This window comes from Chionomys nivalis, chromosome 23 (assembly GCF_950005125.1).
Source record: "Chionomys nivalis chromosome 23, mChiNiv1.1, whole genome shotgun sequence".
NCBI classification, from domain to species: Eukaryota; Metazoa; Chordata; class Mammalia; order Rodentia; family Cricetidae; genus Chionomys; species Chionomys nivalis.
In genome coordinates this window covers 7,641,082-7,659,048 of record NC_080108.1, presented here as the reverse complement: position 1 = coordinate 7,659,048, position 17,967 = coordinate 7,641,082, and the positions used below count along the sequence as shown (strand labels likewise).

General features: G+C 40.4%; 1 protein-coding gene across 19 annotated transcripts in view; it reads right to left on the bottom strand.

Moving 5' to 3' along the window:
- Positions 1-17,967, bottom strand: part of Dlg2 (discs large MAGUK scaffold protein 2) — a 1,644,347-nt gene that overhangs the window by 601,763 nt on the left and 1,024,617 nt on the right. For all 19 annotated transcript variants that reach the window (XM_057756268.1, XM_057756265.1, XM_057756266.1 and 16 more), the window contains one exon: positions 9,449-9,502. In XM_057756268.1, coding sequence (XP_057612251.1) covers positions 9,449-9,502 — 54 coding nt within the window. The remainder of the gene's footprint in view (positions 1-9,448; positions 9,503-17,967) is intronic.

The window sequence follows — 17,967 nt, the reverse complement described above, 5'->3', positions numbered from 1 at the left end:
TATTTTATTTTCCTGTTGTCTATCACTTGAAGTCCAATGTGGCAGCTTAAAATAAAGGCTTTCTTAATATGTATGAAATCACATATTGAGAAGCTAGTTCACCACTCTACATGGGGAAGCATGGGACAAAAACATGGAATTAGGTTAGCGAGTGGGTTAGTAGGGCAAATGTTCACCTAGTTTCGAGATTTATTTGGATTTCACATGAAGGAAATGATGAAAGAATTATTAAAATCTTCTGAAAATGTTTAGTAATTATATACACATGGGCTTCTATTGTCACATATGAGAACTTTGGAGATAAAGGTCATGAGGTCAGCAGTCATGTTCTGCACATGAGAATACCCCACAAGTCCAAAGGAGTGCTGAATCTTTCTAGATTTGGATACAACCACAATGTAAAGGAAACAAAACCAACTCACAACAGTTGGAATCATGTTTTCATGATGAATTAGGTAATTATAGATAGCTATTACATGAGATTGTATTTTTACTTTATGTATATATGTGTGTGTATGCATGTGTGTGTATATGCTCATGTGTGTCTGCTCTGCTCTCTGTGTGTATGTGTGTGTGTGTGTACCTATGAAGATCAGAACCTGGAGTTACAGGTGTGTGTGCACAGTCTCCTCCCTGACAAGAACCATAAGTGCTTTGAACCAAACTCAGGTCTCTTGGAGAAGCAATAACTTTTCTTCAACATCGAGCCATTTCTCCAGCCATGGTTCCTTGATTTTTGAAAAGTAGCTCCACTATCCAGTTTACTTATTTGTGGTTCTGTCTGTAGAATTTTCAGGAATAATAGATAGATTATATTTACATTATTTTAATGATTTTTTAAACTTATTCTTATAATGTTTCTTTATTCTTGAGAATTTCATAGGGCCATACAATAGAATATGATGACATCAACTCACGTTTCCCCCTTCTAACTCTCCTGATGTCTTAGTCAGGGATTCCATTACTGTGGCAAGACACCATGACCAAAAGCAACTTGAGGAGGAGCAGCTTTCTTTCAGTTCCACATACTAGTCCACCACTGAGAGAAGTTAGAAGGGATCTCAAACAGGGCAGAAGCCTGGAGGCAGGAAATGGTGCAGAGGCTATGGAGGAGTGCTGCTTACTGGCTTGCTCTTAATATGGCTTTGATCAATCTTTTCTTATAGAACCTGGGTCAGCAACCCTAGGGGTAACACTGTGCACAGGGAGCTGGGTCAAGATATATCAATTAACAATAAAAAAGTGCCAGACAGTGGTGGCGCTTGCCTTTGATACCAGCACTTGGGAGGCAGAGGCAGGCGGATCTCTGTGAGTTCAAGGCCAGCCTGGTTTACAAGAGCTAGTTTCAGGACAGACTCCAAAGCAACACAGAGAAACTTTGTCTTGAAAAACCAAAGATTAAGAGAAAATGCACCACAGACTTGTCCAAAGGCCAATCTAGTTGGGGGCATTTTTCAATTATGATACCATATTCTGAAATAACTCTAGTGCGTGTCAAGCAAATGTAGCTAGCCCATCTCATGTCCCCAGTACATCCTCCTTCCAACTTCACTATTCACTATGGTGTTAATTAGTCATATTAATTCATTAACACTAAAAACGTGGGTCATGTAATTGAAGAGCTAAATTTATAATATTATATCATCTTAACAACTACGCATGGGGTGAGGGCCCTGATCCCGGGACCACAAGAGTGGGAGAGCTATCCCTGACCCTCCCTGGCTGCAGCACACAGGAGCGCAGGCTCTGCAGCCTGGCTGGGCAGCACACTACAGCTGACTCTGTTGTCAGGGAGGCAGGTGAGCCAGCCTTGAGAGCTGCATCCTGCCCCCTTCCCAACCATGTGATGGCATGGGTGGGGGGAAAGTTGCCTCCCCGCCCCTTGCTACCTGTAGCAGATGAGAGAGCTGCCTCCAGGGTCACCAGAGTGAGAGAACTAGCTTTTCCCTTGATCAGCTGCAGCACACAGGAGAGCGAGACCTGCACCCTGCCTGGACAGCATACTAGAGCTGACCTTGTTGTGCAGATGAACATGAGAGAGCTGACTTCCTCTTGGATGCCTCCTACAGCAATCTGGGGGCGGGCCCTGCATCTCATCTGGGCAAAACAGTAGATTCTGACCTGGTGTTGTGAGTGTGGGTAACCTGGATTTGAGAACTTGAGAGCAAGAGAACTGGCTCTGCTCCTTGCTACAGGCTGTATCGGGTGAGCTGGCCTGGGCAATACTGGAGACTTTGGGAAAGCTGACAGGCTGACCAACCAGCATCAGAACCAGCACTATAAATTGCTGCCCCCCAACACCTACCTCATTTGTGAACTGTTGGGGCAGGTGAAGGAGATGAACCTACAGATCCCAAACCGCAGGCTCTCCACAACACAGGCCAATAGGACATCTAAGACAAGCCTGCAGTGAGAACCCGTTACACATGTCATAGCAGAAGTCAGAGGCCCAGAGACAGAGCAGTGATTTGAAGCAATGAACAGCTGCAAGAAAAGATGAGTGTACTAGAGTCTACTGTGTGACTCAGCGGGCCATGCTACAGTTTCCATGACAAGATTCTTCGTGCTCTCTCTTTCTCTTAATATTTTTTATTTGGCTTTGTTTTGGGGGGAGAAGTTGAAAGAGCAGAGGGCAGGTATGAGGAGATGGGGTATTAAACCCAGATGAAATACACGATGTGAAATCCATAAAGAATCAATAAAAATAAAAAAAATAAATTCTGTTTTGGTTTACTGTTTTTTTTTTCTGTACTTGTTTTGTTTGCTTGCTTGCTTTGTTGTCTTTCTCTGAGGTATACATCAACACTGGGGTGATATGGGGGGCAGGAGGTAAACAGAATTAGGGTACGTGATGTTAAACCCACAAAGATTCAATAAAGAAGCTAAAAATAAATAAATAAATAAAAACAAAATAACTACACATGACTTGTAGCTACTTTGGGAAGCTTGTGCCTAAAATCTAGCATTACGTGCCATATCCTTGTTAAGTATATTCAATGTGGGACTAGATTGGATCATTTTTTTTCTATAAGAATATGAATGAATATAAGTTTAAACAAAGGAGAAAAAATGGGCAGATGGGGCAAGGGTAGGAAGTGTCTTCTGAAAGGAAAACGATAAGGGGTCCACCAAGAAAGGATTCCTGCCTCCCTAATATTGTTTATTAAGGTTTAATAGGCAAACTGTCCATGCTTTTGTTACCTAGTTTTCAATTTCATTAGTCTTCCTGAGATCATAGAGTCCTTCCATTAAAAGCTCCCAGATAGCGTTGCTGCTATGAGTTCCCAGTGCACACCCTGTGTGCAAAACTCAAGCTGTAAGTGTGCTTGCTGACCAGCAGAAACACAGTAAGTCCTACCTGAAGTACCTATGCTTTCTGTATCCTTGTCACAAAAACCCAAGGTTAAGTCATAGGACTATTTTATTTAATCAAAGGCATAGCCTCCCAACCCCTTATGGCTGGGATCAATGTTAATTAAAAACTTACATGTTAGCTGACTACTCAGAAAGCCCCCTACAAGATAAATGTTAAACTAACTTTGTAAAATCTGACACAGAGACTTAGATGTATATAATATGATGTAAGCCAAACTTAACCACTTACCAGTGGGCTCAGGTTGCAAACACTAACTCCGGGTGTGCACGAAAAGAAAGCCAGTCTGTGTTGTCACACTCAGTGCTGAAAGTACAGCAGCCGAATCACATCAGTGTTACATGAGAGTCTGTCCGAAATGAAAATTTCCAGGCTCTGCCTTAGGTCTACTGAACACTGCCTGCATCTTCCAGTCTCCAGGTACCACACATGCACATTATCATTTGAACAGCACAGCTCTGCTCCACACCACGCCTTCTAGAGCAAGATGACAAGCTGAAGAGTAAGGGGATCTCCTGACTTTGACAATTGAGAAATGCGCCCAAATTGGCTAGGTTTAATGCTGGCACAAGTATTGATGGCATTTCCTCTACTGATGAATTTTTCTTGCCTCATGGGCACGGTTTAGCCAAAATTAAACTGCTTTCTGACAGGTTAGAATTTTTCATCTCTGGATAATATCACAGATAAGACCATCAACAATGTAAGTTTTATCAGTGCTCATGAGAAAGTATGAAATGAGAAAACCTGTTTGCTGAAGGACAAATGTGCTCACCTTATGAAATCCTTCCCAAAGCTTTGCCATTAGTCATCATTTCTAAGACAGTTAGAAGAAGTAAATGTATGCTCTTAAGCTACCAATTTAAATGCGAACAGGAACTTGAATTGCAGGGCTCTGCTGCTGTACTTAGAGATCTAAAGAAATCAATGAATAAGTGTCCAACGCCACAATTGAGGGCTTGGTTATCTCACGCTCAACTACCACTTGCTCCTCAGGGAGCTTTCCCTCACCTTCCCGCTCTTGGTGTCAGGCAATGTGTCATTGACATGTTGCTAACAGACAACTCTCAGCCCCAAACTCTATAGTCCTAGTCCCATCCTATTGCTCCCCAAACGAACCTTACTGCCAACCAATACTAATTTTCATCTGCTCCTGAACCCAAGGTGTCTTCTCTTTATCTTCCATCCACCTGTATTCCTTTCATTCATACTGTCCAACTTAGTTTGCAGCCACTGCTTTCCCATCAGTGCCTTGGCCTCTGCATCCAAGGGCATGTCTCACTGTCAAGATTATATTATCGTGATTGTTTTCAAATGACTTTTACATAAATGACCTTGAGCCAAGTTCAGTGGGTGATTACTACTAAGGGCCTTCTCATATTTGCAATCTAATTCTTTCGTCTCTCCTGTTCTCTTCCACTTCTTCCCTCTTCCACTTTCCTGGTAGGTTTTCCCAAAGAACAGACTTTAAACAGATGGCCTCTTCTCCCCATCATCCCTTCTGTTTCTGCAAGCTAAGTTTCTACTCCTATATCCGTTGTTAGCTCCTCAAAACTATGATAGAATCTATTAGTTTGTGGTTTAGCAGATGTTTGCTTATTCCCTACCTTGAGTGCAGTGATGTAATTGATTCTGGATAGTAGTAGGATGTGAGTGGGTTTAACTTGCTCTGTGGGCTGGACTATGGTGGTTCCACCAACACTTATGAATGGCGTAAGTCAGGAAAGTCATCATTCCATCTCCTGGTTTGACCAGTCTGGTGCTTCACAATGAGGTAAGGACAAAATATGTGCAGGTGAAATAGATTGTTACTGTTGTATGCCACTGATCTCATGGCTGCTACACACCAAAAATTGATGTTACCTGGGGCCACATTAAATGGTAAGCTGAGCTTCGGTATTGAGTAGCTGAGGTTCAATTAGCTAGAACATGAGACATTTGCAGGAAATGATCTCCAAGTTACTGACTGAGATTGAAAATCTGTGATTCTCAAGAATTCTACTTCCTGTGGTGCATTTCCAGAAAACTGCTAGTCTATCAAATGAACACTGGAGGAGTCTAGAGAAAACACAAGACATCCTAGAGCCTCCTCCATTAATTTTATTTTTAGAAAGCAGACAGAGCCAGCGTCGAACTTTGACAAGACTATTAAAAGGAAAAGGCAAGTCAGTACAAAAGGGTTCATGCCATGCAGGTGATAAGAGGTTCCACACACTCTGAACTTCTAAGGACAGAATACCTTTGGGTTTTAGCATAAAAGGTATGTAACAAAAGAGCATACAAAAATTGAGTAAAAAGTAATAATTAGAGTTTTTAATAATAAAAAGATATATCTCCCTCTCCTACTCCATGGTGCTATTGTGTCTCCTTGAGTGATGCTAATTTTATAGGGAGATTCATATTTCACACACAAGGCTAGGTTATGGTACATTCAAAATCATGCCTGACCTTGATATATCATGATAATATGTGTGAGGAAGTTTTTAAGGCACACATACATAAAAGCCTCATTAATGGCAGGACTTTAATGCTCTATACCTTCTTGAAAATCAGACTAATTATCTTGAATACCTTTATCATTCACTTACATAAAAATTCCCTCTGACTCTGGACAGTTCCTTTAGTCTGCTTACCCTTCCATGCATGCCAAGGAACCATTTCCAGGAGAACCAGTTAGACCCCCAAATTAAATTTACTCAGCAGCAAAATTAGCTCATGCACGTATATCGAAATTATTTTTGAGGAGAACTTCAAAATACAAGCAGAAGCTTGTCAAACAGGTAATATTTTTAAGAAGGGAATGTTCTTATGCAACGTGACTAAAATACCCTGGGGAACTCTGAAGTCATTTTTTCATTAAATAGAGCTGAAATTATGTGAACAAGTAGAACATGGGCAAGAAAGAGGAAAACAGAGTTTAGAACACTGGGGAATGAGAAAATAGAAACTGGACTGTGAAAGGAACAGAGATTTCTTTAAGGTTACCTACCAAGTGAATCGGGGAAAAGGGAAGATGGAGCCTATGTCAAGAGCCAAAGACAGCCACGGAAATGGCTGCACACTAAACCTGACATTTTTGATAGACACTGCAGGCACATTTATTCTTTCTGGAAGAAAATATCCAAATTTATAAAATTCTTCCAGAGTTTAGCCAAGTGTTACTCTTTAAATCTGTAATTTTTAAAAGCCCATACATTGTTACCAATTAGAAGTTAAACAATCATGATTTTATTCTTATATATAAAACCTGTTATAATTTCCTTAACATTCTCTGAGGTTTGCATAGTAATTTATGTCTTAGGGTATTATATATCTCCAAAAAGATTAAATAGGTTGCTTAGGAACATACCACCATGGAAATTGCTATGGTTTCATCATTCTGAGCTGTTCAGCATACTTCACCATAGACCTTACACTTCAGAAATCTAAAAGAGGTTTGTACTTAGTACAGAAAATGTGATTAAACGGAAAGCTTTGGGAATAATCAAAGTAAGGTACCAAGCTGACATTTAGCAGAATCAGAGCAACTGGGCTAATTCATTATATGTGGCTGTTTTTACTAGCTAATCAATTGGAACATCAGTTGAGCCTGCCTGTATAAGATCTTCATTTAGATCCTATTGATAAGTCATTTTCACATGCCAGCATCTCAAAGTGAAGCCATGAGATCCCTAACAGAAAGCGTTGAACTATTATCGATTCACTACAAAAAGTAGTCCCATTTGCCAAACCAAGTCCCCGCAAAGCACAGGATCTGTGCTAATGTCAGCTGTCAACTTGAAACAGTCCAAAGTCATCTGAGGGATCCGCAGTTGAGGGAATGCCCAGAAGAGATTGGGCTGTGGCCAGGTCTGTGGGGAATTGTCTTGACTGCTGACGGATGTGAAGGGACCAGCCTAGGCAGACAGACCTAAGCTCTTTAAGAAAGTTAGCTGACCATGAACTGGAGAGCCAATGAAAGCCAGTCAGGGAACAGCATTCTCATGGTTTCTCATTCAACTCCTGCCCTGCTCTGAATTCTTTCAGTGATAGACTGTGACCTTTACTATGTAAGACAAACAAAACCCCTCTCTCCCATCTTGTCTTTGGTGTTTTATGCTAGAACAGAAAGGTGGCGAGAATGTTACTTTTCTGTTAGCAAACTACTTTCCTGCTTTGTCAAATATTTTATGCCAAACAGGTTTGTTTATAATATTAAACTCTTTAATATAGTGATCCCTATCCTGCGGAAAGTTGGAGCTTCTGTGGCAAGCTCTCTTTAGCAAAATTCCCATTATTTGGGGGTATGTAATGGGGTGATGTAAGTAGGCTTTGTTCTGAAGTTGAGAGGATTACTGTCAGAGAGGGAAGGAGGGAAGACACACAGGGAACATCAAGATAGGAATGGAAAAACCTTTAAACAATAGTAAGGGTATTTATTTATTACTCTGCTTATTGCTCAGAATACTTCAGTGAGTTATTGAACCTCCTTAAAATTCCCTTTCCCAGTTTTTAAAGTATAAAAATTGATAGATTATTCTTTATTTTTAGGAGATCTAAATTGTATCATTTGTTAACTACTTAATGCTAGGTATTTATGAGAAGGTAGAAGGAATGATAAAAAATGTAGCAGTCACCAAATGACTTTAATATAGTACTTCATCTCCTCTACAGAGCCCTTAACTTTCCAAGATTACTTGATTCATGCCAGAGAGTTTAACCACATTTCCTCTCTTTGTCTGGCACGCCACTGTTCTTGTTCAGGAAGATTTAAGAGGTGCTAGTTCAAAACTTCAGGTGATTAAGCATTAAGCCAAGACTGCAGTTATTTCTGTTCTGACCCCGTGTTCCAGTTTAGTCAGGAGTTCTGTAATCAAGTCCCAGCATTGTACCCGAGTCCCTTGCATCTAAATCCTGGCTTGCCGAACCTGTTTAGGACCTCCGGTTTGTGAGGTTGCATTTCCCAAAAGGCGGCCTATGGACAAGGCAAACTTTCCAACTTGCTGTTCAAACCTTGGAAAGTATTAATAGTTGTCATTAGGAATCGAAAATATTTACATAAAATGTGTATTTCCAATATCTCTTGCAAAATGACATAATTTGGCAAAGCGGCTCCAGGTAAGTGTTGTCCTCTTTAGAGAGCCGTGTATTTGTATTCCCCATAGTCCCCTGCTCCATTTGTGTCTGGGATTTGCTTGGTGGCTCCAGGCACGTGGGGTTGGGCTCTGAGTCTGTGAACACCCAATGGGGACTAAATACCTGCTTTGCGCCATTGCTGCTACGTGTTTTACACACTTAATAACCAGATATCTGTTCCTGTCATTTATTTCACTGGTTCCTCTTCCCTACTCCATACTGTCTCTCTGCCCTGGTCTTTTTGTCCGTGGTCACCAAGACCCAACCACCCACCAGCTCAAAGTACTCACAGAAATCCAAAATCATGTCACCCATCCTCTCACACTAAGCCTATTGTCAGTCTCTGTATCTAGATTCTGTCCTTCAAGTCTTTGGCCACCATAGTGTTTAGGCTCCAGCATTCAGGCTGTTCGCCTACCCCACCCTGTCATTTCGTCTCCACTGGGACTCCTACTAAGTCATACTTCACATTTCCACACATCTGCATATATTATTACAGAAAAGGCCATCTGTAAAATTTCCCCTCTAGTTTTTATCGGGAGCCACAAATAATTTATCAACTATTTATTGATTAACTCAGTTGCGGGCTCTGCAATAGAAATTGATCGCAATGTTTGTTTAGCCAGAAACGCAATGATGTTTGCCATGCCTGCTTCTAGCATTTCAATCCTTTTCCAGCTGGGCACCTATCACACAAATAGTATTTTAACAGACTTGTCTATGCTTGTTTTTCCCCTCATGACTGACCACTTTGCTTTACAAAATACAAACGAAAAAGAGAAACATTTGTTTCCAAGCCAAGGATCAGGAAATATCAAAACAAAGGTCACAAAACTAATTACGTATATCATTATGTCATAGTGTCTGGGCTGACTAGAACTAATTACACAGTGGCTGTTAAATTCAGCTCATTGAGTATTACCAGACTTTTAAAATAAAGCAAATAAAAATGGTACTTACATAAGGAATAGTGTCCAAAGTATCTGTGTTGACAATTATAGGAGCAGGGCTAGCCTAAAGAAAAGAAAGAGAAAAAAGATAAAGTAACCAATAATATGTTCAGAGACCGATTGTGTTACCATGTTTAACAAAGACACCTATAAGCATTTCCTGAGGTCTGGTACCTGCTTTGGGCAGATGTTAGAGACTGAAATAGAAAGACTGAGTTTCCGCATGTCCCGCATGTCCCCGCACTTCAAGTGCCTCTTTGCAAAGCTTAATAAAGTAAATTAAGCATTTGTAGAAATCACATCAATTTTCTCTTTAATTGTCCACAACAGCAATAGGGATGTCTATTAAAGTGGGCAGAGTTGAAGTGTGCCATTTTCTTGAAAAAAAAAATGAGTTTGCTGAAGAAATTTGATTTTTCTCTCAAGTGAGCACAATCAAATGTCAGCCAATATTTAAACTGGCATACGACAGTATACTTACCTAATGCAAAAAAAGGCTCACTTACCTTTATTTACTCCATATGCTGCATCATTATTTTACATTTATGTATCTAGGATTATGAATACTAGACAAAAAATTAAAAAATCAGAGATTCAAGGAAATCATATTTGATATGGTAAGCTTCCTTTTCCAAAACCATTTGTGCATTTTCCAGCAATTCCCTTTAAAGTTGAAGGGAGCCAGCAAAGACTGATATAGGAGCGCTACAAGACTACCCATTAGAAAATAAGAGATGGCAATCTATTTGCGTCAACAATCCAGCTTCATGAATATTGAGTAGACCTATCTCTATTTTCAAGTTTGTAGAATGTTCACATCAACCTTTCCTTCATTCCCCAGAGGATCTTTAATCTCCATCCCGAATTACAGATTTCATTTAGATAGTGGAAATGCCCTCATCATGATTAATTGAGAGCTGTCCTATGTGATGTGGTATCTTGGCAAGTGCTCAACTTTTGGGACATTTCATTAGCTGTGCCCTCTGGAGTTAATGGAGTTAACAGCATTTTTAATGTCAGTCTTTGCCAGTGGAATTGTAGCAAAATTTTTTTAAAAGCATTACAGTAGGCTTTGCATGACGAAATTATGTTTCTTAGCTTAGAACACCAGGATTGGTGAACATAAACGTGATGTGTATGTTTACACAGCAGGTCAACCAGATCATGGTGTGTTACTATCAGTAAATACTTTGCGGATGAATAGAGACTTTCGGGAAAGATGGATCACAAATATGCAAACCTAAAAATGCCATCTGTAAATAGCCTTTTGGTATGGGGAAGAGCTTCTGAGTCAAAGACATGGGCTTAATGTTGGCTTAGCAACTTCCCCACTAAATGCTCTGGGGGCTACACAACTTCTTGGAGTTGTGCCCCTCTGTTAGGACTCTGGTTCATTCACTTCTGTAGAGCGGAATAATAGTCATCATGTTGAAATGTTAAAGATCAAATGAGGATATGAGTTTGAATACACTTTATAGACTACATTTCAGTGTTAATGCCAAATATTTCTAAGTGTTCCTAAGTACTATAAATACACATACTCTCATATATGTGATGGTTGGTAATCTACTCAGACTTCAGAGATCTCAGTGCTATGGTAGTTTGTAGTGATAACAATGGTGTTGTTTATTAAAGATATATATATATATCTCCATACATATATATGCATATATATCTTATACACATATATACAAATATATCTTTATACATATATATGTGTGTATATACATATATATCTTTATACATACATATATATATAAATTTATGTATGAATACCTATGACACATTCACATTTAATTCCCAGAAATGTGACATACTTCCATACTTATAAGACATCATTACTACTATACCCGTGTAAAGATGAGAAAGCTAAAGTTAAGGCAAAATAAGAACTGAATTGCAAACATTGACTTTGTAAGGTATCAAAAGCCAGTTTCCCACTAAGCAGCTACCAAATCCTGGCCCTTTGGTGACTCTATCACAAAGCATCTAAGATCTCTGTTCTGGAGCGTCACAGGAGAACCAGACAAAGCAAAGACTACTCGGATGAAGGGATGCCTCACAGTTTTGCAGACTAGATATTGAAAGCAAGCTGATGAATCCTGTATGCTTTTTATTTGGTCCTTATGAACCACAAAAGAGCCTTGTCTCAGATCTTTAAGTCAATTGAAAACTGCCTATCTATCACACCTGGTCTTTGTTATCAAGCGTAGCATTGATCACTAAATTTGCACGACCTGATCTGGGGCTTTTATTTAATTATTTTCTGTTATAGGTTACATTTTATGCTACATGAATAAATTTAAGAACCCACTTCCTATACAGTCATATCTATAACTTTCTGTTTATGCCAGTTTCCATTTCCCATATGCAAATTTGGTCTTTGCAATAAGATTCTATATTTAAAAATTAACAAAGATTATATACTACTCTAGAATTCTCTATTTCAATTGAATAAAAAGAAGAAAACAAGAATTTTATTATGACTATCATTAGTTGGATAGTGCCAAATAGCAAAACCATGGCTTTGTCCAGAGATGTGTCCTCTACCACCAGGCTACACACCCAGTCCTACTTAGGAATTGATAACTGAATGTAACTTTAAAGTACAGACAAAGGCTCGAAGAAAAGCATCAGATATCTTTACAAGCTTTACCAGGCATTTCCCAGATACTAGCCTGCCCCCATGCTAATATCTGAGTCACAAAACATTTTTTTTTATTTGACTTCTGTTTTCCTCTTGACTTTGGCAAAGGTCAGAAGTCAAGCCTGGATTGATGTGGTTGGGTTTCTGAGTTTTAGAAATCAGTACCCTGGTTGAGTTGATGGTTCCCCCTAAGTTTCTCCCCCACACTCCCCCACATAGACGCCCTTGTTTCATAGTAGATATCCTCCTTAATTGAACCCATCAATCACACTCGTGACTCAACACACTCCAGCCTCCTGTTCCCATATGCTTAATTTCCACGCACTGGAAGGAGACTCATAACAAATCTGGAGAGAGAAAAATCATTTTCTTTTCATGGGTGGGTTTAAGCCTGGTGTTTATTTAAACCTTGGCAGGCCTTTTGAAACTTTAAGGGATTAAGAAGAACAGCCTTTCATGGGTGACCCGAACAGTAAAGGGCAAGTGGTTTTCCCTTGCCTTTACATTCTCTCGCATGTGGAGAAAGCCACTGTACAGCAAGAAAAGATGAAGCCAATCACAGAGAATCAAGAAGCCAAACTGTGAATTATCAGATCAACTGACTCATCCACTGCAGCTTCCTTTCTGTCGCTGTTTCACAGGCTACCCAAGCCTTCCATGATTACAGTGGCTACATTGCTTTCACCAGTAAAAGAGAACCACACTCATAAGGAAGTCACCAGAATGAAGGTAAGCTCTACAGAGTTCATGACAGTCCTGGTCAGTGCTGTCACTGCTGCGATAAAGCACCATGGTCAAGGAAGCTCAGGGAGTCAAGGGTTTATTTGACATACACTTCTACACCCTGTTTAATCCACGACAGAAGTCAGGAAAGAAACGTAAATAGGGCTGGAACCTGGAGGCAGCAGTTGGTGCCACCGTCATGGAGGATCGCAGCTTATTAGTTTGTTACCCATGGCTTACTCAGCCTGGTTTTTACAGAACACAAGACCACCAACCCAGGGGTAGGCCAACCAGTCATGGGTCAGGCCCTCCCATATCAATCACCAATTAAGAAAATGCTCTACATGCTTGTCTACAGCATGATTCTATGGAGGCATTCTCTCACCTGCAACTCTGTCATCATCAACAACTCTAGCTTTCGTCTAATTGACATAGAACTTGCTAGCACAATGGTGCCTATCCTTGATGCTGTCTACCCTTGGATGTTGCTGATTGCCAGTTCTGTGAAATAACTCTAATATAAGCAGGTAGTTTCAGACTCCCTACAGGGAAGAAGTTTTCTCAAACAAGGTTTTGGTAGGGAATACAGTTTCTGGAGACCATCCTGGGTATCAGGGAACTAATACCTGGAAGTGCAGTGTGCACAAGGCCAAAGACAGAATCCAGGCTCATTGCTAACATTTCAAGATGCAACATAGAAAAACGGGAACCAACCATCTCATTAACTAGACTGCATGCCATGCACAGAAAGATTTGCAGCATGAGGAATTTTGCAAGCATTTCTGCCTAGCCAGAGCATGAACATTGAAGGCCAATTTAAGAAGGAGTTAAAATATGTCCAGAATATGAGCTGCTGTTCTGGCCTGGCATCTTGATTATCTCCTCAGTCTTTCGGACTGATACCCAAGGTGCTATGTTTTGTGTTAGATTTTCCTAATGTCCTCCATTCAGCTGGCCTATATGGAAAGAGGAATTCTTGAAAAGAAAAATTTTTCCCCCTAAATTGTACTCGTGTTCTCTTTTGAGATGAAAACTTTCTCTTTCTCCTCCTCACTTCTCCACAGTCTGCTGGACTCGATCCCCACACCCCGGAAAATTCTCAGGTTTCGACTCCCAGTTGAAGGAAGTGTTTGGAACCTATAATTACCATCAGTTGATAGCTTCTAGTACCATCATTCAGCCATATCTACCCTCTTGCCCTTTAAGAGAGGGTGGCTAACAATTACACAAGCACTAATGTGGTACTTATTTCATATAAATAAGCTTATTAAATCAGCATATAATACAATGAGAGGGAAATAACCAGATGTAATTTACATGTGGGGAAACGAGGATTTTTAAACCAAGATAAGGAATGATTCTTTCTTTTTTTAACTCATTTTGTTTTTTATTTATTTTAATATTTTATTTTGATATTTATTCTTCTTTCATATATTATATCCCAACCACAGTTTCCCTTCTCTCCACTCATCTCAGTCCCTCTCCCAACTCCCTTTTTCTACTTCCACTCCTCCTTCATTTCCCTTTAGAAAAGAGCAAGTCTCCCAAGGATACCAATCAAACACAGCATAATAAGTTACAATACATCTTAGGCACATACGCACATACCCCATAGGAGAAAAGGGGTGCCAAGAGCAGGCAGAAGAGTCAGAGGCAACTCCTACTCCTACGGTTAGGAGTTCCACAAGAACACTAAGCCACACCATCATAACATCTATGCAGAATAACTAGCTCAGACCCATACGGGCGCTCTAATTGTTGCTTCAGTCTCTATGTGCCCCTATGAGCCCTGGATAGTTGACTCTGTGGGCACTATTCTTGTGTTGTCCTTGACTTCTCTGACTCCTGCAGTTCTTCCTCTTCCTCTTCCATAGGGTTCTCCAAGTTCTGCCTAATGTTTAGGTTGGGTCTCTGAGTCTAGTTCCATTAAATGCTAGATGAAGCCTCTCTGATGATGACTGTACTAGGTTCTGCTCTATGACTATAGCAGAATATCATTAGGAATTGTTTCATTAATTTGTTGCTCTGGTTGTTGTTGCTGACCAGTCCAGTTTGGTTCTATTCCAGGTCTCTGGGGTATTCAGTTTCTGGTTCCTGGCCATCCAGGCAGTGTCAGACATGGACTCCCTCTCATGGCATGGACCTCAAGTTGAACCAGTCACTCCTGGGCCACTTCCACAGTTCTGTGCCACATTTTCCCCAATGTATCTTGCAGGCAGGACAAGCTGTAGGTTGAAGTTTTTGCGGCTAGGTTGTTGTCTTAATCCCACCACTGGAAGCCTCGCCTGGTTATGGAAGATGGCCAGTTCAGAATCCGCATTCCCCCTTCCTAGGAGTCTTCACTAGGGTCACCCTTATAGATTCCAGGGAGTTTCTATTGCCTCAGCTTTCCACATCACCTACCAAACACCCCAAATTCCAGTCATCTCATTCAGTACTCTCTCCCTCCTCCCCTCCCCCCAACATGGTCCTTCTTGTTCCAATCCCCACTTACTTCAGTCCAGTCCACCTACAAATGTATTATTTCCCCTTCCAATGGAGATGCATGCAATTTTATTATTTAATTTTACAAATAAAGAAAAGTGACTTGCTTCAGGTCTCATAATTACTTTAAGAGCCGAGGCTACAATTATAACACAAAATAACCATAGTAGCAATACCTTTGGTGGGATATATTATGCATCAATGATGACACTTTAAGACAAATCAGTGCACTTAACTTTGCAGTAGTAGTTAAATGAAATGACATTGCCACCACCGAAAAGATATAGAAAAGCAGGGAAGGGAGGAGGCAGGAAGGGAAGACAGGGGACAGGAAGTGAAGGAGAGGGAAGTTAGGGGACAAGAAGAGGGGGGAAGGTGGAGTAAGAGAAAGGGGAGGGGGAAAGAGAGTGGTATGGGTGAGGTCAGGGAGAATCAGAGAAGGAAAGAAGCCAAAGTTGACTAGCTAATTTGCTTAAGGTCATAAATCTACGAAGATCCATGAGAGGTTCCCAGCCATGTCTTTCTGGCATCAGAACCCAGGAGCAAACCAATTTCCTCACTGATCCGTTTAACTTTCGTTAAGCAGATTGAAAGTACTCCTCTTTCCCTTTTCCTTCCTTCCTTCCTTCCTTCCTTCCTTCCTTCCTTCCTTCCTTCCTTCCTTCCTTCCTTCCTCCCTCCCTCCCTCCCTCCCTCCCTCCCTCCCAACTTCCCTCCCTCCCTCCCTTCCAACTTCTCTCCCTCCCTTCCTTCCTTTCTTTCTTTTTTTCTCCTCATCTTCTTTCTTGGCCTGGAAAGTTAGGAGTTTCTCTTTCATACTCTAAAGTGAAGTTTCTCTCCATTCTGACTGAGATTCAATTTCCCAATTCTCACAAGGTTTCTAGGTCCCCTAATCTCCTGCAAACTTCTGCTTTAAAAAATGGGACAATGCTATTTTCTAGTTAACCTATTTCTCAAGAAGTGAGGTGAAAAAAATAAAGCCTGTGAAGCCAAATCGAGTCCTATAAATGGAAGGTAATGTTATTACTGGATTTAGCTTTTGCTTTTTCAAATATTGTCATCTCATGTTCCCTTCTCCATAATACCAACCAGGTAGGTGCGGTGTCATCTAACCCAGTGGAAAGTCAGCACTACCGAATTCACCAGTGTGTTCTCATCACTTGTTCTGTGCTCAACCTGAAGTGACTGGAGCATGCTCCTCACAGCACAGGACACTGAGGCATGAAGAGTGGGTACGGGAGCAGCACAGGTACCTGAGAGCATAGCAAGTTGGATTTCACTACAGGCTAATGGCTGAAGAGGCCAAGATCTTAGATGCCCTCTCTAACCCTAAAAAACTTATAGATGGCAACCTACCTCCTTTGCCATCAACCTAGTTCAAAAAACTGGAAGATGGAATAGCAGAAGCATCTTTTTCACTTGAGGAAATTCAACTCTGAAACAACTCCTCTTGAATAACCCCAATTCTTACTTTATTCATTCATTCGTCCATTGTTTGGCTTTTGGAGACAAGTTCTTAGTATATTGCCCAAGGTATCCTGAAACTCATGATTATATTTCTGAGTGCAACAAACTTCCTTAACAATAAAAAAGAACATTATTTTATTCTAATGGATAAGAAAAAAATGTTATGAAGTAATTTCTCCAGTTCTTAGCTGGGAAAAGAAAGATATCAAACCTTCCTGTAGAGAATTAATTATCAAACATGTATGAACAATTTACATATGGTATGAAACATGATTCTGGTATTTGCTTGGTCTCTAATTATCTGAGAAATTTCCATGCTGATATTCAAAATGACTGTACCAGTTTTCACTTCCACCAGCAATGCAGGAGTGTTCCTTTTATGCCATATCCTCTCCAGCGTAAGTTATCATCAGTGTTTTAGATCTTGGCCATTCTTACAGGTGTAAGATGGAATCTTAGAGTTGTTGTGATTTGCGTTTCTCTGATGGAAACAACTGATAATGTCCCTCAACCAAAGGATGGAAAAGGAAAATGTGGTACATTTACACAATGGAATACTACACAACAGAAAAAATAATGACATCTTGAAATTTGCAGGCAAATGGATGGATCTAGAAAGCATCATATTGAGTGAGATAACCCAGATTAGAAAGACAATTATCACATGTACTCACTCATAAGTGGCTTTAGACATAAAGCAACGAAAACCAGCCTACAATTCACAGTCCCAGAGAACCTAGACAGCAATGAAGACATTAAGAGAGACATACATGAATCTAATCTACATGTGAAGTAAATTGGGAGGGTGGGGAATCCTAGAAGAGGGTAGAAGGGGAGGAGAGAGGAAGGGTAGGGAGCAGCGAAAACTGAATAGCTCAATAAAATAGATAAAAAAATTTAAAAAGCACCATGACCAAAAGAAACTTGTGAGGGAAAGGGTTTTTTTTCATCTTACAGGTTAGAGTTCATTTTTGAGGAAAGTCAAAGCAGGAATTCAAGCAGGCACTGAGTCAGAGACCACAGAGCAATGCTGCTTTCTGTTGCTACCTTCTTACTGGCTTGGCCCTCCTCTGAAAATTAACACTTATCAAGACAATGCTTCATAGATATTCCCACAGGTCAATATGGCGTAAGCTCATCTACAAATGAAGTTACCTCTTCCCAGGTAGGTACAGTAGGTTACGAAGATCACCCATCACTAATAATTC